Below are 24,435 nucleotides of genomic sequence, written 5' to 3' on the forward strand. Positions count from 1 at the left end.
GAAAAAACGTATTAAACATTTCCTGGGCCCCATTCCCAGAGAAGCTGATTTAGTAGGTCATGGTCCATGAATTTTTAGTTCTAACAAGCTCACAGGTGATACCAATGCTGTTGATCTGAGACCCACACTTTGAGAACCATTCCCTTAAAGGGATCACATCCATGTTTCACTCTTAAGTATTTTGTCTGTGACAGTGATGTCAAGCAATATTTCAAAAAAAAAATGCAACACAAAAAATGTTGGGTAACTATTTAAAAAACATTTTTAATTATTTTGGATTAATCACATTTATCTAAATTTTTAGCCTATTCATTCACATTTACAGCGTACGTTACCTCCTAGGGAATGAAAAGTCAGTTTACCTTTTTTAAGGGACTAGGGATATCTCATGTGCCTAGATAGCTCAGATTAAGCAGAAAAGTAAGACAGACGGAAAAAAAGGCTATTTTAGGAAGTGCTCCTCAAAGTCTGAGCAATGGGACAGAATTTTAAAAACAAGGCAACTATTAGCAACAAGATTTTACATTAAATCAACCCTTATAGTTCCTAGTAAAGATTACAGGTAACTTACCCATTTGTACCACACCTTATTACATTTTAAGTTCAATTTATAAGCAAATTCTGAGAAAAGCAAAAAAGAAAGGAATAGCTGACTTGAGCCCTATATTGAGACAAAAAGGGTTCCTCAAATTTCTTGGCATCCTTACATTGATCCCAAGACTCAAGGCAAGTCCCACCATGGTAGGACTGAAAGTTAAAATGGCAATAGATATATGGTCATGGAAAATCAGGCTAGAACTAAACATCACCAGCACCTAGCATATTTCCTAATCCATCCCCTCCCCTCTCGCTCTCAGTAAATGACCTGTGTTGGAAACAAAAGAAGCCATCAGGTGGGAGCTATTTGACATTCTTCTACCTATAAACTTATTTGCACCTATAATCTTTCTTCTTTCCCTTCAATTACCGAAAAAGTGTGTCAATCTCTTTTCCTGTTCAAGGATAATCAGTACTACTACCTGTGGCCTTAACCCCATCTCCTCTAGAAACTTGTTGCTTTAAATCACTTTGGTTCTTTCCTGAATCTTTACCTCCCTATTTCCCTTAGAATTTAAACATGCTCAAACCTCTGCATCCATAATAAAAAAATTAATAAAAACAAAGAATTAAAGTGACACCTACAATCACCTTGCCATTAACAGTGCTACGCACCCATTCACCCTACACTGTCACCACTGACCTTTTAATTTTCAGATTCTATCCTTGGGTCTTAAAATATATTTGCATCATCTGACACCTATGACCACTCATTTCTTAAACCTGCCCATTTGCATTCATGGTATTTCCTTATTTCCTTCCTGTTTGACCATTCCCTCAGATTCTATTTTCTCACATCTTTTCTATGATCCATAACTCCTGAATCTACATTGCTAGCTTCGAACTCCCATGTGACCATATGCCTATTTGATATCACTACCCTGGCTACACAACAGACATATGCAAAAGAAATTTACTCTTCTTCCCACCCAGCCTGCTCTTCCTTCTGTATTCCCTACATTGACCATTGTGCCACCTATTTAGATAGTTCTCAAGTCAGATATCTGTAAGTTACCTCAAAGTACTTTTATACATTCCCCACCATTCATTCACTCACCAAAGTCTATTGACTTATCAAGTCCACCCTGTCCATCTCTACTTGCAATGCCTTGATAAGTTCAAGAACTGACCATTTCTTACGGTATTCTTTATAGGTCTCCCTGCTTCCAATCTATACCCCATATAGCGCCCATTTAGAGTGACTTTTCTAAAACAGAAGATTAATTGTCTCTCTCCTCTATCTACAATGATCTGGCCTCATTTCTACTTGTGTCATTAAGATATAATGAACATCATGGAGCCCCACCCTGCTCTCCTCCCTCTCATTAACTGCTTTCTCTTCGTTGTCTGGCTGAGGACTCCTTACCATTCTCTCTAGGCCATCTCACCAAGAAGTCTCTGTGTAAACAGAACTAAATGGACAAGAGCAGAGGCTGGGTGGATTAGACTAGACCATGAGACTCTTGCATCCTACTTAGCAACCTGAGAAAGAAATTAAGGTTAGTCTAGAACCTCATCAACTTGCTGAATATGGGAAGTCAGGGACAGAGAGGGGCCTGACCCATCCGAAAGGATACCAAGCAGGGCTGTAGTTATTCCCTGGCCTGAGACATACCCTGATAGAGGAGCAAAAGGAAAACAGGAAAGTATATTAATACTACAGTCCAGAAAGCTGCAAGATGATAGCCATCATTACTAAGTCCTTGGAGCATTATTACTGTGGACATAGATTAACCAAGTCCAGCTTTAATGAGAATTGTGGGTCAAAGAGATAGTGACAGAAAGGAATCTTTTCATATCATGTATTATCTCATAAAGGTATTTAAGTACAAATATATATACATATATAATTTGAAATAACAAATTAATTGTATCATTTAAAAACAAAAAATTAACAAAACCAGCACCTTTAAATGGCCGTCATCTGTAGATAAAGTTTAAGCTCCTTAGTGAGATATACAAGATCTTTAAATTGGCTCCTTGCAACTGTCCAGTGTCATCTCTTGCCATTAGGTGCTTCACTCTTCTTGCCCTAGCAATACTGACTTGTTTACAGTTTTCCAGACATAACATGCTATGTTATTTTCACATTTATGTGCTTTTGTCCATGCAATCTCTTTTGCCTAGAAATGTAACCCTCTTTTGTCAGTCTTTGTGATAAGTTCCTATACATTCCTCAAGATTGCACATTCCCAGGGGGGATAGCCCAAGTGGTAGAGTGTATGCTTAGTATGCATGAGGTCCCGGGTTCCCTACTACCTCCTCTAAAAATAAATAAATAAATGAATCTAATTGCCTCCCTGCCTTGCCCCAAATAAAATAAAATAATTAAAAAAAAAGATTGCACATTCCCAGATGCTCCTAAATTCAAGGGAACAAAAAGCTTAATAAATGTTTATTGAATTGAGCAATTTATTTGTTTAGCTTCTCTACTAAACTCTGAACTCTCCAGGGACCAATCACCCCATATGGGATTTTTTGTGCTAAAACCAGGACAGTCCTGTAGAGTTGGTCATCCCACCCCACAAAGACAGAAAATATGTCACAATCATTCCATATTCTGATCTAGACGTCTGTTAAATAGAACTGAACAGAAATGTTTAAAACAATGGGTGCATCAGACAAAGATGGCTGTAAACAGCCCAATCACCTAAAGAACCAAACACTGGCCTTATTATTTCAGTGGTACCAGACTTGCTTCTTATTCCTCAATTAGGTTTGGCTACTACCAAAGACTAGTGTGTTTAACACAATGGCTATCACCAATGCAAGTTAGGCAAATAGTCAGAGAGAAACTAGATGATACAAACTTCTGAAGAATTAACATCATTCTTCACCAAATTCCTGTCTGTCATCTACACCATTAAAACCCGGAAGTAAGTGCTGGGCAGAAAGGTCAGTCACCAACTATACCTGTTTAGTCTGCAATTCAATAACTGAGAAAGTCTTAAGAGGGGCTAAAAGAGCAGGTATGTTTCTCCCCACTAAACAATGGAGAATTTCATTAAGAACTCAATGTGCATTTGAATCTGCATAGGACCACAAAAGTGTTATTTACTAACTATGGCAAAAGCTCTCTAAACATTCCTGTAGGACATAAGTGATTCCCTAAAAATGCCTGCAATTAAAAAAACCTTTACAATCCTGTCTCTGTTAGTTCCTTACCAATACTGAGTCTGAAGACTCTGCTGATCAGAGTACCCCCTGTCACAAGTTATTCCTAAGGTACAGACATCAGGTGCACGTAAATGCAAAAAACTACATTACTGGGTCTACCAATAACCCCAATTAACTAGCTGAAACTAAAGAGGTCAGAAAAGAGGGAGAAAATGTTTAACCTCATATGGTTACTATGTTACCTGTTGTTCAGCAGAATGTTAGAACACTTAATATCCCGATGCAGGAAATTCTTTTTGTGACAGTAATCCAATCCTTCCATTAGCTGTTTCATGAATGACTTGATATGGTCCTCAGAAAAGTGCACCAAACCAGATTCCAACAGTCCCATTAAGTCATGGTCCATATACTCAAAAACAAGGTAAAAGGCACCTATGTAAGATGAAAGAAAAAATTAAAAACAAAAGAAAAAGGATGCTGAAATGACAATGACTCAAATTTTAATATAATTTTGGAATTGACCACAAACTCTCTGGAAAAAAAACACTTTATTTTATACATGAAGAAACTGAAATTCAAGCAGTTGAAAAACTTGCCCATTCTAATAATAAATAACAGAACTACTATTTGAATTAATCTTCTGACTCATAGTCCAGCACTCTGACTACTTACTTCTTGAGGGGGACAACTGCCCCAATTAGGTTGTATAACCAGTCTTTCATGATCTAAGTCCATTGGCAAATTACAGACCCTTGCGCCGAATGTAGTCTGCTGTCTATTGCTGTAAATAAAGTTTTATTTGTAACACACAACCATGCCCATTTGTTACATATTTTCAAAGACTTCTTTTGTAGAAGTCTTTACCCTAGTAAACAGCACTCACATAATATGCCAAGGGTATATTCAGTATAAATTACTAATGAAATTTATTAATATTTAAGAATTGAAAGAAAGATGAAGCATCTAATTCCCTCAATTTAAAAGCAGATAAAAGGCTAAAAGAATTATGAAAGTTTTGAAATCCACAATATCTTTTGACTTTAGGCAAGGTGCATGATAGAGGCAAATATTACAATATAAGAAATACTAGACCTAGTTAGACAATGATTTATCCAGTCTAGAATTCTTCTCTCAGTAGCACAAAATCAAGGATTCTTAATCTAAGGGGACTTCAAGGACTCTCTGAGCTCTCTGAAATAACATACAACATTTTAAACATATGCGTATGCAACATTTTAAATGTATGTTTTTGAAGAGTGGATCCGTATGATGTTTAAAGAGGTCCTAAAATGTAAGCACTGCAGTAAAGGAATATCTTAGCTTTAGCTAAGACTTCATACAACTTAATAAAACACTAAAACTGCAAAAGATGAGTAGACAAAAGACACAAAGGGATAACTCAAAAAAGAGAAAATTAAGTAAAACTGATAAACATGAGGAAAAACTCAGAATGTAGAATGCAATCCAAAATAATGATAGCATTCATACTTCACCTAACAGATAAGATGACAATCTTTAAAAAAATTAACTCAACGATAGGGAGGATCAAGTGAGATGGGCACTCACTGGTGGGACATAAATTATTTTCTTTCTAAAAAACAATCTAACATTTAATATGAAAATTCCTTTGACTTAATAATTCTACTTCTAGGAAACTATATTAAGAAATCAATCAAAATGCAAAAATTTATGTACAAAGATGCTCAAGGCGGTGCTATTTTTTTTTTAAAACTGGCAACTGCTCAATAAGGACAGGTGAAATAAACTTGGATTCATCTATTTTTATGCACAGTCATTAAAACATGTTAATGATATGGGAAATTGCTTATGACAAGTTATGAAACACTAAATATGCCTTGCTCTCAGTTATATTAAAATAAATACAATACATACATACAGTACTAGAAAGAAATATGCCAAAGCTCTAATACAATAGTGATTTTTTATGGATGGTGGTATACTGGGAAGGAGTGGGAGAGAAGTGATTGACATTTTCTTTTTCTTACTCTTCTGTATTTTTAATTTTTCCACAATGGGCATGCATCACATCCATTCATTCATTATTTTATGAGTTTAAAAAAAAAAGAACTTAAACAGTACCTGCTAAATTATTTAAAAAGTATAGAATGGCATGGATGAAAGCATGCCCCTCTCCAGAAGCAACCAATTAATATTTTCTTGTGCATCCTTATAGAAACTAACTACACACTGTACAGTTATCTATAATCAGAAAAAATTTAAAAACACATTCAGAAATACACCTGGTATACTTAAATCTATTCTCATCTAAAGCTCATAAATTAATCTAAATAGTTACATAAACATAATTTCCTTTTATTTTCTTTAAAACTACTTTTACAAACTCAAAAGGTACTACTTCCCTAGTGCTAACATCTTTGAGGCTTTTGAGGTTCTTTAAAGAAGTCCAGCTTAACTTTATCCATTACCTTCCTAATTTTATGTATTCCAATCATATTCTCTCAACATCCCAGTGTGTATTCACAGATGCCATCTCTTCACAGTTGCCCATCTTTAAACCTTCAGATTTATTTCAATAAAAGTAGACTGGATGTCATATATAGACTACTTCAAACGTAAGTATGGAAACAACGAATAATTTATCCCCCAAACAGAGACAAAAGTTACAAATCCAGGAAAACAAACTACTAAATGACCTGAAGAAGATTATTCTTAGAAATACCTGCTTCGGATTCTAAACTGTATGAGTACAAAACTGTAAATATATGGATGCATATAAATGAAGGAATGATGTAAAAATGAGAATAACTGACAAATCTGGGTTCTAATTTCCATTATTTTTATTCTAACTTGTGAAAGAAACCGTCAAAATATTGGTCGGAGGAGAATCTTACATTGTTTATGTGTTGGCCTTATTAGTTGTTAATCATTAAAATTAGGGTCTGCTGTAACAGTGATTTCTAAAAGTATAAGAATAGACTGATGAAGAATGCACATTTTATAAAATAAGCACTGTTCAGCAGAAGAGCACTCTGTTAACACCTTAATTATGGTATGGATTAAGGAAAGAAGCTGGACATTTGTACAACCTGTTAAAAAATGCAAACAGGTAAACAAGCTAAGAAAGGAAAATAAGATGTGCCAATCTACACTGTAGAAACATGATTCTTTGCTACTACCTTTGTCTTTCTTGAAATCCAGGGCATCCTGTTTATCTGTGACAATTTCCTTCATGTTAACAACACTTCGGTGGATTAGCTGACGAAGGATTTTGATTTCACGAATGGCTGTGATTGGGAAGCCCTCTTTCTCGTTGTCTAGTCTCACCTTCTTCAGGGCCACTAGCTCTCCTGTCACAACAAATTCAAACTGTTATATTATCAATCGGCATTTGAGGGGGTGGTAATTAGGTTTATTTATTTTCATGAAGGTACTGGGGATTGAACCCAGGACCTTGTGCATGCTAAGCACACACTCTACCACTGAGCTATATCCTCCCTGCTTCAATTAGCATTTTTTGGCCATCACCCAGCCAATATATGTTCTTGCTCAGAAAGACAGATTTATTTATATCTAAATTTTTTTAAATTAAGTATAGTCGATTTACCATCTTGCAGGAATTTCTGGTGTACAGAAAGGTGATTCAGTTATACATACACATACATATATATATCCTTTTCATATTCTTTTTCATTATAGGCTATTACAATGTATTGAACTTAGTTCCCTGTGTTATATGAAAGACAAATTTAATGACTACTTTAATGCTATATGCCAGATATTTTTATATCATTTAAAAAAAATCCCCATATTCCCTTTCTTACCTTTGATTTTTTTTTAAAGAATTTAAAATTTAATATTCAGTAAGGCCGAAAAATTTTGTATTATTAAAATATACCAATAACTCATCTGCTTCATTTTATCACAAATGACTAACCCTTTACCAAACAAAAAGCAACTTACAGATTGTATTTTTACCCTCTCTTAAATTCCCAGCAAGCTTAATAGAAAACATTTATAATGGACAACAAGAAGGAGGAAGGTTTTTACACAGTAATACTACTACTACTCTTTTGGAAAATTTTAGTCTATTTAGTAACTCTTGGAGACCAAATTAGAACTCAAAATTTACTTCTGCTAAATTTACTTGAGACATCAGTATTGCTAAATTTTTAACCTTCTGACATATAGAATTTTGTAGCAATATTTACCTGTGTCTTTATCCTTGGCTTTATATACTTGGCCATAGGTTCCTTCTCCAATAATCCCAATAATGTCAAACTTGTCCACACAGCGTTTCCCCCAGTCGCTTTCTGTTTGTCTCCTTTCTCCATAACGAGGACAACAAATTCTAAAAAAAAGGCAAAATAAAAGTAAAAATAAACAAAAAATTTTTTTAATTAAGTATATTCAAAGAACAAAACAGAATTATTTTATGATGATTTCCTCTGGCTCCTGAGTCTTTTATCAATTTCTTTATTAAAAAGGCAGGAATCAAATGATATGAAAATAGTCTAAACAGTTCTCACAATGGCTAGGATAGATTTTTTTTTATGCTTCAGGAAGACATCAAATAATAATAGATTTGCTGCTTACTTTCTGACCTCTATCGAGCACTGGCTTCCTCAACTATAGATGGGAAAACAATCCCTACATCATAGAGTTACTATGAAAGTAAAACATAAAACTTTGGCAACACTGTGTGCTCAATAAATGGCAACTATTTTTATTACTAAAAGAAGAATGCTAACAATCAGAAGATCAAACACAGATTCTACTTCTTTTGTGGCATGGCAACTTATATAGTTTAGGGGGAAAAGAATCTCACATCTACTAATTTTTCATTAACGTGTACACAGTTGACACACTCTGAATGAAAGGTTTTTTTCCTTTCTTTAATACTCTTAGTTATAGACTCAAAAGATACAATGGGATCAATGTTTATGGTATACTTGGATTTGGGGAATTACTGCTTTTCTAAAAAACACAGCAAGATATCTGTGGGTGCAGATGAAAGGCTTTTATTCACTAAAATAAAATAAGATATACATTAGGCCCAATCTTTGATCCTACTGGTATAGGTTGCAGAAGTCTGAGATTTAGGCCCAATGGTAAGGAAGAAAACTGTAATTAAGGATTGGTCCCTCCAAAAACTCACTTTGGTCTCTTTTTATATGGTTGCTGAGGTGGTGTGATTGCCTTTGGTTCAGGAGAGTCTGGGGGAGATGGATCCCCACCAGGGAGCTCTGGAGGGAGAGGGAGGTCTGTGAGTAGGTGACGTGGCCTTTGTTCCTTCTCTTTCTTTACAGGTTTTGAAGGTAGAGTTTCTTTTGGGCTAAACAATAGAGGAAGAAAAGAAAAAGATCACAATTATTTAAACAATATGCAAATAAAACTTCAAAGATTATAATGTCTGGCCATTAAAAGAATGCAAAGATTTTACTTTTTAGGGAAAAAAACCAGTAATACAACGTAAAGAAACAAAGTTTATCACAATTAAAGACACCTGGATTTTGCAAAAAGAAATCTATAGTATATTGAAAAAACTAATAAAACATTGGGGATACTATTTGTAGATCCTTTAACAAACTCTTTCTTAAATGTCCTTCCTAAAACTCTATTTGGATTTTTATTGAGATGAAATAATGCAAGAAGTAATTATCTTAAATTTGCAAAGCACCACTCCAACTCATGGAGGCACCAAACCTACTCTATATTTTAACCAGCAAAGATTTAAATAATGATCGAAAGCCCAACAATGTAATACTACTATATTGCTACAGATGTGGAGAGAACCTAGAAAAAGCAATAGTATTTTAAAGTGTTTTGTAAGAAATACAGCTAAGCTGGAAATTAAAATTATTGAAAAATACACTAACTTATTCCATTGGTTTGGAAGCAAAAGGCAACCATATCTGACCAGCCAAAATGGATAAATAACCCTCAAACTAAAAATCTAAGGAGAAAGTCCAAGAGACTATTTCAGAATCATCAAAGCACTGGTAGCAGAAGGCCTCTCACAATAATCAACAAATTATAATAATCAGTGGGAGAAACAGAAGGATGGCTTTTCTGGAATAGATCAGAAAATTCAGTTTTCAGATCTAATTTTTTAACCACTTCTGTTTATGAGTAAAGGAAGGATTCTGTGCCATGCACGTCCTCAAAAAAGAGAGTACAGCATACTAATTCATGCCTACAAATAAAACCATGTTAGATAGTCCTGTATTTCATCATAGTATCAGAAGGTTAAAAAGTCTCAGAACCCTAAGCACAGTAGGAATCTCTTCTATTTTTTTGATAAGTGGCTATAAAAAAATTTATGTTCTTTCATGAATACTTCCACAGAACCATAAAGAACAGATCTATCTCTTGCAATGAATCTTTTTAAAGCATACTGCTGCCCTTTGTGTGTGAAACAATCTCAAAAGCTACTACTTCCTACCAACTTTCATCATTTTAATCTCTTACATCAGACAGAACAACAGAATCTAGTTTGTACCATATCAACCAGAACTGGGATAGTCAACAGAGTACAAAACGATTATCTGAAAGTTTCTATTAAATTACTGATAGAGATAAACACACAACATTATTTTAATTTGCACTAATATTTTTCTACCCTGGGGACAAAGCCTCTTACCAGAAAACTCTTGAGTCAAGATACAACATAAATTTTTTAAATTTCCCCAAGTTTTAAGACATTCAGGGAAAGAAAATGCCTAATTTTTCAACTACTAATGTCAAAATATTCTTCATAAATTTAAATTCCTCATGATTCAGAAACAGATTACTTCTTGGTGTCACTAGAATTAAATTATCTGAATTCTTTCACCATCATTTCATGTAAGTTCAGTCTGTTTTATATTTAGGTTTTGTCTTCTCCAAAATTTACTTTATGGTTTCAAATATTGTTTACTACTGTGAAAATGTACATTGCTTCTGAAAAATTTTTAGCATGTTTATTTCAAGAAAGAATGACTGTTTGATAGGATACATACTACCTCTTCAGGGCACACAAGTTAAATAGGTCAAATCCTGTTTCAAAAATGAATGAATGAATGAGTAAATAAATAAATAAACCCTGTTTCAACAAATTCCAAATATACCAAAACTCCTGGAATAAATAAAATAAAACTGCAATGCTTAACAACATTATGGTCTTTAGCCTTTAGGGTAGGGCACTCACTAAAATACAACTCTACATAGTTCTGAGGACATGTGGTAGATACAGAGAGGGCCTAATATAGGGAAACAGATACTCAACATTGAGTCAGTATCAGTGCTGATCATTATCAGTATTTCCTGGTTCTCCATTTATACCTGTAGATGGGTTCACATATGGTGAGAAGATTCCATAATACTTGCGTATAATTTTTTTTAAAAAGGTTGCCAAGCTCCATGACTGTTCAAATTTTAGAACCTGGATAGTCGCTTGGAATTTATGATAATGGGATTTAATCTGTGGGTACAATGTAAACACTTCTAATAAAAAGTCTTTTTTGTTAAAGAGTATGAATTTACATCTGAACTATTCAAAAATAAAATTAACTCTTTGAAATTTCAAAATTTAAAGTTAACTAAATATGATCATTTATCTCCTTCCCCTTAAAGCAGTTTTAAAAAGTGATTTATTTCTATAAACTTCTATTAAAAATTTGAGTTGAATACATTAAAAATATTCTATAAGCATTCCAATAGAAAACAAGCATTCTATTAGCAAAATCCGAATGTTTACACAGGTCTTTTCCTTAGTACAAGAGCACAGTACTTTAAAAATATAGCCTTTAAGAATAATGTAGACTTGGGGGTAGGGAGTATAGCTCAGTGGTAGAGCACATGCTTGACCTATACAAGGTTCTGGGTTCAATCCCCAGTGCCTCTGTTAGGAGAAAAAACAAACCAAAACAAAAAAAGAACAATGTAGACTCTACTGAAGTCTGATAAACTCCAAATGAACAAGGATATCAAAAAAAAAAAAATGAAGATTCAAAAAACCCTATGTAGTTAATTAAAAATTTAAAGAAGTGTACACAGATGATCTCCTTAAAAGCAACAGATCACCATGAATAGCTGTGTTCACAAAGAATGTTCTATCAAAGTGGATGTCCAGCAGCCTTTACTTTTTATTTTTTATTTATTTTTTTTTTTAGCCTTTGCTTCTTGAAACTAAGAATTACAGGCCATGAATCAGAAAGATTTTTTCAATACTATTAGTTAAATTTACTCCTACATTTGATACGTGGGTTAATACTCTTGCCCAATATATATGTTTGAAAGAAAAGTTTCATTGTTTTCCCAAAAGGACAAATCCTATAATATAAGCTTTATGCCATGAATATGCCAAATGATTTCTAACTACATGCCTGGTGTCATTTCACACAAGCCCTGATCCTGGCTCCTTCAGCAGTTTTACTTATTCAAATAATCAACATCTAATGATTGCATTCTGTGTTCTATGTTCAAAGCACTGTAGGCAATAAAAAGATGTATAAGTTATATTGTTAAAATTTAAATTGCTGCAGCCTCACATGAAAGATATAGAGAGGAATATGAGTCCCATGTACAACTTTCAGATTTCTTCCTAAAAAGTTTTCTTACATAAAATTATTAAATTATTTTTCATGTGAAAGATAAGTACAGCTAGGACATGGATAGGGTGGCACCAAATAAAGACAAAAACAAAAAAAATCTTGAATTTTAAATTAGTACATAGTGAAAAAATAAAATCGATAGTGGAAGAAATCTTCACTTCCATTTTTCTACCTTTAATAATTTACTTATGCTGTATGTGGAAAACTGGTATTAATGATATATTAAAATATAATTATATTGGACTACTAAATAGTCATACTTCTGGAATCAGAATTGATACATAACAAAGTTTTTCTCACTTCATTCTCTTTCTTATACATTCTTAAAGATAGCCACACATACGCAAATAAGCACTGAATGGTCTTACTTTATCCTTTATCCCCAGTGTGAAAGATAGAAATCCCTATATGCCCTCCATCAATATTGTTTCACCTCTGGAAATCTGCATGCTGACACATGGTAGGTAGGTCCAACAGCTATTTGGTTACCCAAGTAAACTTCCCAAAACGAAGATTCTTATCCATGCTGATACTGTTCTAGCCACTACATAAACTAGTATTTAAACAAGGTTCCTGTGGATAGATAGTGGCTTATGTTTCCTTTGCGTGATACTCAACTACTTTCTTTTCCAACAAAAACTTTAAAAATACATAGCTTGTATCTATGAGAAGTATACTGTGTACCTCAAACAAATTTTTCTACATAAATTTCAGGTTCTGTTCTTCTCCTTTGTAGTTCTCAGGATGTGGCAGAATTCATACATACCTATTAACATTAGAAACAGCATGTGGAATTTTTCTCTAAAATCAGATTTACCATTATGAATAAAAATGAAGCCATTCTTTTACATAATCTCTCCTCTCACTGCTTATACTTGCACCTTCTTAAAAGGCACAGAGGGTAGTCTGAAAAATATAGACCTAAAGGGCTGAAATGTATCACCATTCAAACTACTGATGTCACTTGGAAAGTAATGGAGGCTTGGAATTGGTCTGGGATGCAAGATCCACGTACTTATTTTTATGTTTACAGTGAAAGTTTGTTGCAAAAAATGAAACTCATATCCCAGAGAACAAGAGGGCAGGGTCTTCACAGAAAAAACAGTAACACAAAGACTGTCATGGCATATGTCACTGCTAAATCATATTTGTTTGGTGGTACTTGCCTAGATAGCCCTACCAAGAAATTAAACAAATATATTTCTTAATGCCTCCCATGAAATCAGATTCATGCTTCATAATCATGTCAGTTCTCAATACTCAGAGGACTCATTAAAATTAGAGCTTTTCCCATCACCCTATTGTGAATTTATATTCTAATTAGCAAAGATTCTACATATTGTCCTTTTGCTTCTTACAGGATAATTAAATTTTTTTTAAAGCAGCACTTTTCCTGATCAGGAGGGGAAACAAAAAAACAGCTGTAAAAGACATTTTTGGGAATACTGAGGATATTTAATATTATTATTATTATTGATATGCTAGTTATATTATTAAATGAATGGTAGTTTTTTTAGGGTGATAAAGTTGTGATTATATAGGAAAATGTTCTTGTTAGGAGAGGCACATAAAGTATTCAGAAGTGTCATGACATCTACAGTTAAAACAAATGTGGCAAAAATTTAACAACTGGTGAATCTAAGTGAAGAGTATAAGAGTGTTAATTATAATCTTTTGATTTTTCTACAGCTATTTAATGTTAAATTTTTCAATACAAAAATTTACGGAGAAAACCCTTGATTTTTTAAAATCTGAATCAAAATTATCAGTAAATACACCTATGAGAAAAAGGTTACTGGCCCTCAAATTGTAATTCTCTTTTCTTAGTAATGTCACACATAAGGACTTTTCCACTGAAAACCAAACATCAGAGGCATTTCCTATTCATAACAGCATGCTCAACAGCCATGCATTAGAGCAATTTTGACGAAGTTTGAGAACAGAAAATACATTACACTTAGATCAAGAGAGTTAAATTTTTCCAGTTAACGACGTGACTTACCTATCCATGTCATCATCTTCTGGTAATAAGGGTGGGAGGGGCAGAGGAGGCAACGTTGAAGTTTTTAAGTGTGGAATAGCAGCTGTTACAGATACTTGAGTCTTCACAGAAACCTGTACAGGGGGCTGAGAATTTGCCTGAGAGGACAGAGTAGATGTCCTTGGATGAGTAGAAGGGGGCAAAGTTGAAGTACTAGAAGCAAGAACCTGACCAAATGCTGGTTGGGGAGGAGGCAGAGGTGGTTGCTGTGGAATAGCTGGTAGTGGAGGCAAAGGCGGCAAGGGGGGTGTCTGAGGTGGAGGGGAAGTAGTTGGTAAAGGAGGTGGAGAAGTAACTGTGGGGAGAGGTGGAAGGGTCTCCTTTTCTGATGTCTCTGTCTCTTTTGGAGGAACAATCTCCTCTTTCAGTGCTATTGGTTTACAGTCTCTTGTTCCCTGTACTTTCAAATCCTTAAGAACAGGATGCTTCTCGGAGTTCTCATCCAACTTTACTTTCCCTGTATCTAAAGAATTTTTGACCTCTGTGTTAAGATGTGTTACATTCACCATTTCAGTATCTGGGGCAGATTTTTCCAATTTTACACCTCTGGGTAACTTTTTAGACTCCAAGCCTGAATCCTTAGCCTCTACTGAACTGTTCTCTTTTCTAGGCAAAAATATAGGTGACCCCTTGGATTCCTTTCCATCCATTTTTGCTGCAGCAGCAGCAGCTGCTCTTTCCTTCTTTTTCCTACTGAGTTCAGCTCCCAAACTGGAGTTCAATGGAAGCCTGACAGGTGAGATACTGGAATGTCGACTGCGTGACCCGGATCTCTTCTTTTTACTATGAGAAGATGAGTGTCTTGAATATGTGGGACTTCTACTTCTAGACTTCATGGATTTTCTACTGGAAAAAAAAATAAAAGCAGTTTAAAATGGATAGACTACAGCAACATGGAAGAAAACAGATTAGTTAAACAAACTATGGAGAACTGTAACTTAAAAAAGACCCACTTTGAGTAATTAAGCAATTTTAAAAACAGATTAGGTACCATCAAATTATAATAACAATACATCAATATTGGTTCATTAATCATAACAAATGTACCATGTAACAAATGTAAGATGTTAATAACAGGGAAAACTGAATGGGGGACATAAAATAGTTCTTTGATCTTTATAATTTTTCTGTAAATTTAAAATTGTTTTTTACTTAATAGATTAGAAAGAAATAACTCCTGCATGGCAACATATTTCAATCATATAACACTAAAAAATCATCCACTACTTATTCTCTGAAGGAAGATGGATGCATATTTTTTTTTCATGTTGGAAAATACTCATATTCATGATTACCTTTAGATTTTTGGTTTAAATATTTGATAAAGTGAAAACATAATTTTAAAAAGTCATACTTAATGCTAAAGGTGGGTTATACCAATTAGGAAGTTAAAAGTAACTAGCATGCTTCACCAAAACCTAATTTTTTAGAACTCGCTATTTGACAAATCCCAGTAAAGAATTTTGTTCTTCGTATCCTCAGTTTATAACTAAGTTGTGCCTATTAAACAAACCCTCAAGACACAAGAGTTAGGATTATAAACTAGATAAACTAGAGAAACTGTCTTACCAAAATAATTTAGTAGAAATTCTCAAAACTATGATGGCTTCTGGTACTTACCAATATAAAATAATTTCCAATCAACTTTTTAAGAACTCATAAAGCAAGGTATTATTGTATGTTCAATTTATTTTCTTTGTTATTAAGGAAGGACTGGGAAGTAAAATCCAGGAATCTATAAGGCAGATTATTCTAAATTGAAACCCAAACCCTCATTCGTTTTGCTTTTTAATAAAGCCTAACATGCTCAGGCCTCAATTTTAGGGGAAAAAAAAAAAACATTAGCACAAAAAATGTGATGGGACATAAAACATAATTTGCCCAGTAGTCTAAAACAAACTGCTCCCATTCCACACCTTCAGTATCCCCCTTTATCTTTGATCATTGGTAAGACTGATGTGATTCTCAAAACGTTTCAAAACAAACAGCAGATACATGGTAAGGGAAACAACTCACATGATGTTATTTTTCTTAAACCTATAATGCTTTTTGGAAATTTGCCTTCAAAAAGCTAGTTAAAATATAAAGTCATCTTTGGCATCAGAGTACTCAAAATAACATACATATGAACATCAGGATATAAAACACTAAAGTTAGTTAAGTGGATTTACCAATTACCCACTTACCCTTAAGAAAACTAATATTTCTCTTATAAATAATTGCCCGAAACAAATTTTCCGTGATTGAATTACAGGCTGGATAAAACCAACATCTCTATCTCAGGAAAACACTAGGTAATGTCAGAGACCATGCTCTACAAACCACTGTTTCTTTCATCTTTTCAGCATGACTAAATCTTCCTAAGGAACTCTGCTATAAATCTTTCAATTTCTGAACAGAAGCGTACTGTTAATAGGACATTTGGATGGCCATATACTTAAGGTATTTTTAGTTATACAAATGTTACATTTGAGGTTCAGATCCAGTTTTCAAGGAAAAAAGGGGGGAATGGGGACAACAAATATGCAAATGTAGGCAACAATAAAAACATTTGTCTTAAAAAACAAATATATTTTTTCCTTGAATTATGTTAGGTTCCAGCCATTTGAAAAGAAACTGCTGCTGTTAATCACTACAAATTTGGTGGATGCAAAGACCTTGTATTTCTGCCAATCCATTTTCAGTCTTTTGAAATGGTATCTCTTGTTTAATTTTGACTGTCTCAAGGAAAACAGAGAATACCATCAAAGGGATCTGTATGTTCTCTACTCTGACTCTTAAAGAAATTTCTGTATTTATTGTTTGGAATTTCAGCGAATGAGAAAAAGTACATAATGCACACATACAAACATATAATGCTATCTGCAAGCCAACTAAAAATGTGCATGTGACTACAGGATTATTATGTAGGGTTTATATTTCTGTCCTATACTATCTTACTGTGTCTCCAATTCTATCTTGATTTATTTTTACCATTACTGCACTAGTTTCAATTAAGTGAGCATAGGAAGAGAGAACTCAAGATATGAATTCAAAAGGAATCACTGCAAAGCTGCAATTTTGACTGAAACTCCTTTTAGTGTTTTAGCCTCAATGCAATTCTGTATTCCCAAACCTCATTAAAATAAAAATTCTCTGAACAGCCTTAATGAAACTACTCCTTCAAGAAAACAAATATTCTGAGAATAATTCTTAGGCTTCCTTAAAAAAAAAAAAAACTAAACACTCTTACAAATGGTACACTTAAGACATACATTTCACTGTATATAAATATTACCCATCATCCCTCCAAAAAAAAAGTGAACTCTAGCTAATGGAATACATGCTAAACTGTTTCTCATAAAGTCTACTGATGTCTGCAACTTTGAGGTAAATCAAAACAAATGAAAAGATGCCTTGACGGAGAGAGATGGACAGAGTAGATAAAATATATAGCAAATATTAACTGCAGAATCTAGGTGGTACATAAATGGGTCCTCACTACCATTCGTTCAACTCTTCTGTGTTTGAAAAATTGAATAAAATGGAGAGAAAAAAACTAAGAACTTCAGACTCTGACAGCTAGGAACTCTTGCAGCTTGATGAATTCAAACTAGTTTATGAATAATTTAAGTCAACAAAACTACTCACACTGACATGTAAAAGACATGCATGGATTTTTCAAATTAGCATAATTTCTCTACTAGTGTTCAACAACATTTTCCTCATTCATAGACAGAATTTACTGACTGGTCCCAGGTAACAGGCACTGTGCCATGCATTTTACATTTACTAACTAATTAATCCTTACAACAACTCTAGAAGTAGGTAGTTATTATTCCCATTTTACACATAAAGAGACTCAGGCATGGAGAAATTAAATTATTTGCCAAAGGTCACGAAGCAAGATTAGGATTCTACTTAGACATAACTCCAAAGCCCATGTTCTGCTTTTGTGGAAAATGGTGAGTCTACAAAGAGGGAAGTACATCTCATCACCTAGGAACAAGAACAATTTTCAGTAGACAATTGACTCCAACAATTACATTTAAAACTAACATGTCTGTCTCACAAAAATATCACGGTAAAGGTATATTACCATTTTTTAAGAGAAAGATTTTGAAAATTGCCCATGGTCACAAGATAGGTCAATGGTGATGCTGTAAAGCAAATCAAACTATCCTTGGAACCAATTTCTGCTAGGCTATACCATCAAAAGGAAAAAGAACTAATGAGTTGGATTTCCACTAGATACATCAGGTGAAAGGAGTCTTTTTTAAGTTATTAAGAAATTGTCAATTAGGAAATAAACTTACAGGTTTGGGAGACTCAGTGGTCAGCACAAATGGCAGATGACTTACGCAAATAGCCTTGAGATAATGCAAACTAAAATTTGTAATTTCTTACATCTCCAATCAGGTCGAATGAAGTAAGTTTAAAGCATTAATACCAAGGTGAGTTTCAAAAATTTAAGACAAAGCAATGAAAATAGCCAGATAAGCTCTGGGAACCAGGGTGTATATCAACTCTACATACTCAGTAAGCAGAAGCCTATGATTTTTCTCACACAAGAACTTACAAAGGAAGATTCTACCACTGGAAGTACCTACCTTTATCAAGTTTTAGGCACATGAACTCTCCACTTCTGGAATTCTGGGTTAAGAGGAGACCAGACTCACCTACATGATGACTAACCAATAGCAAAGTGTTCTAGTCAATCACGAGTACTTGAGGCTTTAAGAAAATGGTAACAGGTCTAATTGCCAGTTCCATAACCCATCTTAAGAAATAAAAGATTGTCAGTCAAATAGCTCACCTGGGGAGCGGACTCCGGCTCAGAGACCGCTTGCTCAGGAAAGGGCTGCTGGACCGCCTTCGGCCATAAGGACTGGGGGATCTCCCACTGTAGGAGCCACTCCTTTCATAGCTGGATGAACGTCGCCGGCTGTAGGGACTCACCGACCTCTGTCGTCTACTGTAGGGACTGGGTGACCGGGTGCTGGACTGGTAGGCCGAAGGCTCCTTGTAAGGGGGGCTGATTGACTGCCTTCTTGAGGTACTCCCAGGGCTCTTTTTGTAGGAGTCATAATTGCTAGAGGTGTGCGATCTTGGGGGACTAAGCTCATAATCTTGGCCATAAGAAGCTCCTGAGGGGCTATCATCTTGCTTAGGGCTGTCCGACCATTTCCGGTGGGGACTCCTGGATCTCCGTTTGGGGCTGTCCACTGTTTTGTAACTTTTGGGTGTTTCCCTTTTCCGATGACTTTTACTCCGATCTTTATGCCCAGACTTCAACTCACGTTCTTTCCGGATCTTCTCCTTATGGAGTTTGGATGATCTGGACTCCTTGTTGCTGCTACTTTTGGATATCTGCGCCTTCCCATAGTCATCATTCTCCTCATTGGAACGCTTTGAACTTCCTGAGATCCTGTCCTTCATTGATCCCGACTTGCTGGAGGCTTCCAGGTTTTTTCCTTTTTCCGACTGTTTAGTTTTTAGTAAGTCCCGGGAACGTCTGTGCTGGTGGTGGCGATGTTTGTGCAGGCGGTCACTCCGATCAGTTCCACGACGTTCATCGTTCTCCCTCCGGTCTAGTTTGAAGGCCATGTCGTCAGAGAAGGTATCAGAATCAGAGCTAATGTCATCATACTCCACCAAAGGTTTGATAATTGTACCCAAAGGTGCTGCTTCGGGGGTCACCAAGCCCATGTCTTTGGAGTGCTTGGACTTATGCCGCTTGTGCTTCGACACCAAGCGGTGACGCTCTCTGCTGTTGGAGCTGCCACCTCCCGATGACGGCTGCAAAGTTCCAGAAGCTCCTCCACTCCCGTCCTTCTTGCCCCCATGTCTCTCTGGATTGGGCATTCCCTTACCCCTGGCCTCAAAAAGGGGAAAAAGTTCCCCAGCACTCCAAAAAGTCACCCCCACCCTCCCCCCCAACCCCAACCCCACGCCTACCAAAGCGCCCCTTCAAGGGGGTGGGGAGGGAAGGGACGGTAGCCCAGGCTCCTCCTCCCTCCCGACTCCTCAGCACCCTCCTACATGAGGTGGGGGGGGGGTGAAGGAGCCAGGGAAGAAATGAGAGTTCCTCAGCAATGGAGTTGCGAGACAACGGGTAGCCGCTCAAGTCAGTTTCCCCTCCTCCCCCAGCCGAGACAATCCCCAGGCCCAGGCGCCGGGGAGGTCGAGGAAGTAGGAAGCCAACGGCCCGGTGCTGAGGGGCCGACTCCGGCTCCGGGGCCCTGTGAGGACTGCGCGGGCCCTTCCCCTACCCGGTAGCCCGGCTCGGGGCGGCTTCCTGTCGCTGGGGTCCCGCGGCCTAGGTGCCTCACGCCCCCTTTGTCCCTCGCTCCTGAGGGAGCCCCTTTTCTAGCTTCCGCCTCACCTCAACACCTCACACACTCGCTCCCTCACACAGACTCACAGTCACACACTAGGTTAAACCGAAACGGCACTTAGAAGGGGGGGGGAGGGGGTAATCCCAGGAAATATCGCAAGAATCTGCTGGATTCTCGCGGTATCTTGTGCTTCCCTTTCACCTCTCGCCGCTGCTTGCTCAAACAACGCGAGAGCAGGTCCCGAGCAAGAAACGCCAGATTCTCGCGATAAGATCCTGGCTCCCCATTTGAGCAAAGCCTTATCGAAACGGAGCTAACAGGAATTTTTTTAATTTAAAACTTTATTGATAGATCATTGAACAAATATATATTCTCAAACTCTGGCGCAAACTAATTTTTCCATACTTTTTAACAAGTTTAATTACCTGGGTGAAAATATGGTCAACAGGACAAAGGGCTAATGTGGAGACATTTCAACAAAAGTCCCTAGATACTAACAACCTTTCCCACTTACATAGCGTATACTACGTGCATTATCTCTAATTCTCTTGCTGCCTGCAGAACACGATTTCCTGATCCCTATTTTTACAGCTAAGGAAACTCAGACTTCGTTAAGGAACTTATTTAGGGCATCAAGGGCCAAAGATTCAAATTCATGTCTGACACTAAAGTACAAACTCAAAAAGAGAAGAACAAAAACAAAATAAAGAAAAAAAAACCTAAAATACAAGCTCTTTCGTTGTGTGGCACTCTTTCCGTTCTGCTTAAACTCTTAAGACCTTGAAAGCTCATCACCTCTTGAGATCATCTCAAGGATCTTCTGGAATCATTTAGCCTTTTATCTTCACACAGAAGATTATAATCATGAACAAGCAAAGCATAATATTCATGAGCAAGAAAAAGTACCTTACACTGCCTCTCACTTTTTCTTTTTTGAAATTCCTTGGCACACACTCCATCTTCACTCTGAAATAAGATTATGTTCGTGAGGAGACTAAGTCATAAAGAATCAGTGACTTGTCCAAGCTTCCTCATTCTTTTCATCAATAAATATTTATCTGTGACTTGAAGGTTCTTTACTGTGTAACAGTGTCCACTTGAGGGCCTCAAGTAGGATATAGGCAAGATATTCATATCACAAGATAAAAGGTGGTAAATGTCGTAAGAATGATACAGAGCAGTGTGGAGATTGAAAAGGAGTTTAGGAATGTTAAGAGAAAGCGTTTATAAGAGACTTTCGAATTCGGCTAGGAAGAGTGGATAAGATTTGTAATATGCAAAGATGGGAAGATCAGCCAGTAAATAAGGAGCCAGAAAACATTCTGAATGAAGGCAGAAAAAATCACTTTCAAAATCACTCCCTGAAGATGGAGTGGGTATAGCTCAGTGGTAGAGCATGCCTGAGGCCCTGGGTTCCATCCCCAGTACCTCAACTTAAAAAAAAAAAAAAACTCCCCCTGAAAATGTTCTTGTTGCTTTGGGTCCCATGGGTACCCAAAAAAGTTTTTCACCTAAATGTTTGAGTCCATACATCTTGATTAAAAATGAAACAGACCAAGTTTTTCATGACGAAAAAGACCAAAGTTTTTCATGACAACTTTTAAATCATCTATAGAAGCAAAAATAATACTATCAAGAAAAAAAAAGGAAAGAGGATAGAACTAAGTACTGGAACTCAAGTGTGGTAACTCCTCATTTTCATTGCTGCCAGAAGGCCTGGATTAAAGGTCTCTCCAGTGTCTGACATGATGGCAGATGGCATGAGACTTAATGGGCCAATTAGATGAAGTGACTGACCCATCTTATTAAACATTGGCATGAGTTCAGCAAAATTATTATGATTTTTTTGTATCTATTATTTTTCTATTAGATCAAGTTTTTGACCTATGAGGCACCCACACCCACAATAAAATGGAAAAGTGGGGAATGAATTACAATGATGTGTCAAACAAAATCTTGAAGAATAAAATTCATCATCCAAATTAATCCAGCATCATTCCAACAGCAGAAATTTATCTGTTTGTTGCCTATTGAGGCAGACTAGAGACCCCTAATGAATGACTGAATGAGCTTTCTACTGAATTTTTATATCTTATAATTTCTACAGCACATTTCAATTTTCCACAGAACTCTTTTAAGCCTATCAATAAGTATCAGCTGAACAAATAAATAACCTGATAAAGTGGGTTATATAAAGGATGGATATTATTATATGCAACTAAAGGCTGAAACTGACACTCAGGAGTCAGAGCACATGTACGCTAGTAGTAAATGCTAGGAGCAGGGACAGCTTTCTTTAATCCTAAACCAGTTACTCCTGTTGCACTGCACTTTCTCTTTTTGGTGGATAAAATTCTACTCTAAAGTCAAGTATATCTCAATAAAGCTGGGAAAAATTCTATTCTAGGAAATCTCAGATTGCGTCTAAATTTTTAAATACAAAATCGACTGTAAACTGCTGGGATTAGTCCAACAACTGATGAGAGCTATGCCTTTGTAAAATAAGGGTTGCTTAACTCTACAGAAAAACTTTGAACTCAGAAATTCCAGGACTGCATGATTTGCTTTATTTGCATGACCTCCCAGGGCAGGGAGTCAGGGCAACTCTGGGAAGCCCTAGGTGATTAGTCAGGAGATGACTATAGTTTCCCTGTAAATGCCCCCCCCCCCAAAACAAGTCAGAAAGCTTCTCTTTAGGCTGTACACACACAAAAAAATATTTAATTATAGTCATAATAACTTCCCCCACTGCCAAATCCAGTTTGTTAATTTAGATTTTAGGTTTAAAGAGTCCTCTAAACTCTCCCCCAAAGCTTGGTCATTTAATATTTGCCCTCATCCCCTTCTTGCCACGTATGAAGATTACTTTTATGTGTACCTCTAATGTTTTTCTCATTTAATGACATGTTTCTCATATCTTTATTTTTAGCATACAAATTTTTCAATGTCATTTCATTTGTATTTTCAAATGAGAACTTCTCATTCTATTCTGTGACCAAAATTTGGTAAAGTTTAGTTAATTTTCAAGCTTTATAAGATTTAACATTTCCTAGCTACACTTAGTACAGACATTATCGTTTATTTGCAGAGAGCGCCCATGAGGAAATGTACATCTATATCCAACAGTGATATTGGGGCATAAGAATAAATTAACAAAAAATTCTGGAGTGCTTACAATTATAGTGACCAATCATATTTTAAGAACAATAAATCAAGGGCTGGGGCTCTGTTTTCAAGTTTATATTACCAGCTTCTAATACAAAAGGATTAGGACTTCGTGGATGTTTGTTGAATGAAGAGCACTTTGTTTGACCAGAGGAAAGGAAAAAGCTTTTTAAATATGGACTCTTTGGAAATTCTCACTTGCATAAATGCTCTCTGTACTTCATCAACTGTACGGTTGCTAGCTTTATATTATATAATATTTGGAGCATACTCTTCTACTAAAAGAAATCTGTTGATTTTCTGAAAATCAAGTTTAACTGAGTGTTCTGTATTTTATCTATCAATTTATCCCAACAATACGCATTGAGCCTCTGATACAAGTCAGGAGCTAGGCTAGGCAGTATCACTACACAGGAGTAAAAGAAATAGACCTAGTGCAGCTGCCTTCCTGGATTTCAGTTTAGCAGGGAAGACAGGCATTAAATATATTTTTATGTACTTAATTAATTTTGATAGTGAAAGTGGTGTTAGAAGTTTGAAATAACATAATAGGACCTGATCAAGTCAGGGTTTAGAGAAGGCTTGCTTCTCTAGTTCAGGGCAAGAGACTTTTAAATTGAGATCT

General features: G+C 35.9%; 1 protein-coding gene across 13 annotated transcripts in view; it reads right to left on the minus strand.

The window, feature by feature from the left end:
* The window catches only part of CDK12 (cyclin dependent kinase 12), a 66,407-nt gene extending 46,164 nt beyond the window's left edge, over positions 1-20,243 (minus strand). For 12 of the 13 annotated variants that reach the window (XM_072938806.1, XM_072938804.1, XM_072938803.1 and 9 more), the window contains exons 1-6: positions 19,124-20,243; positions 14,290-15,174; positions 8,852-9,028; positions 7,905-8,044; positions 6,873-7,043; positions 3,957-4,146 (exon numbers count right to left, since the gene is read on the minus strand). In XM_072938806.1, coding sequence (XP_072794907.1) covers positions 3,957-4,146; positions 6,873-7,043; positions 7,905-8,044; positions 8,852-9,028; positions 14,290-15,174; positions 19,124-20,172 — 2,612 coding nt within the window. In that variant the 5' untranslated portion in view covers positions 20,173-20,243. The remainder of the gene's footprint in view (positions 1-3,956; positions 4,147-6,872; positions 7,044-7,904; positions 8,045-8,851; positions 9,029-14,289; positions 15,175-19,123) is intronic. The other variant, XM_015247915.3, reaches the window with a different exon arrangement.
* Positions 20,244-24,435: the final 4,192 nt, after the last annotated feature.

This window comes from Vicugna pacos, chromosome 16 (assembly GCF_048564905.1).
Source record: "Vicugna pacos chromosome 16, VicPac4, whole genome shotgun sequence".
In the NCBI taxonomy this organism is placed as follows: Eukaryota; Metazoa; Chordata; class Mammalia; order Artiodactyla; family Camelidae; genus Vicugna; species Vicugna pacos.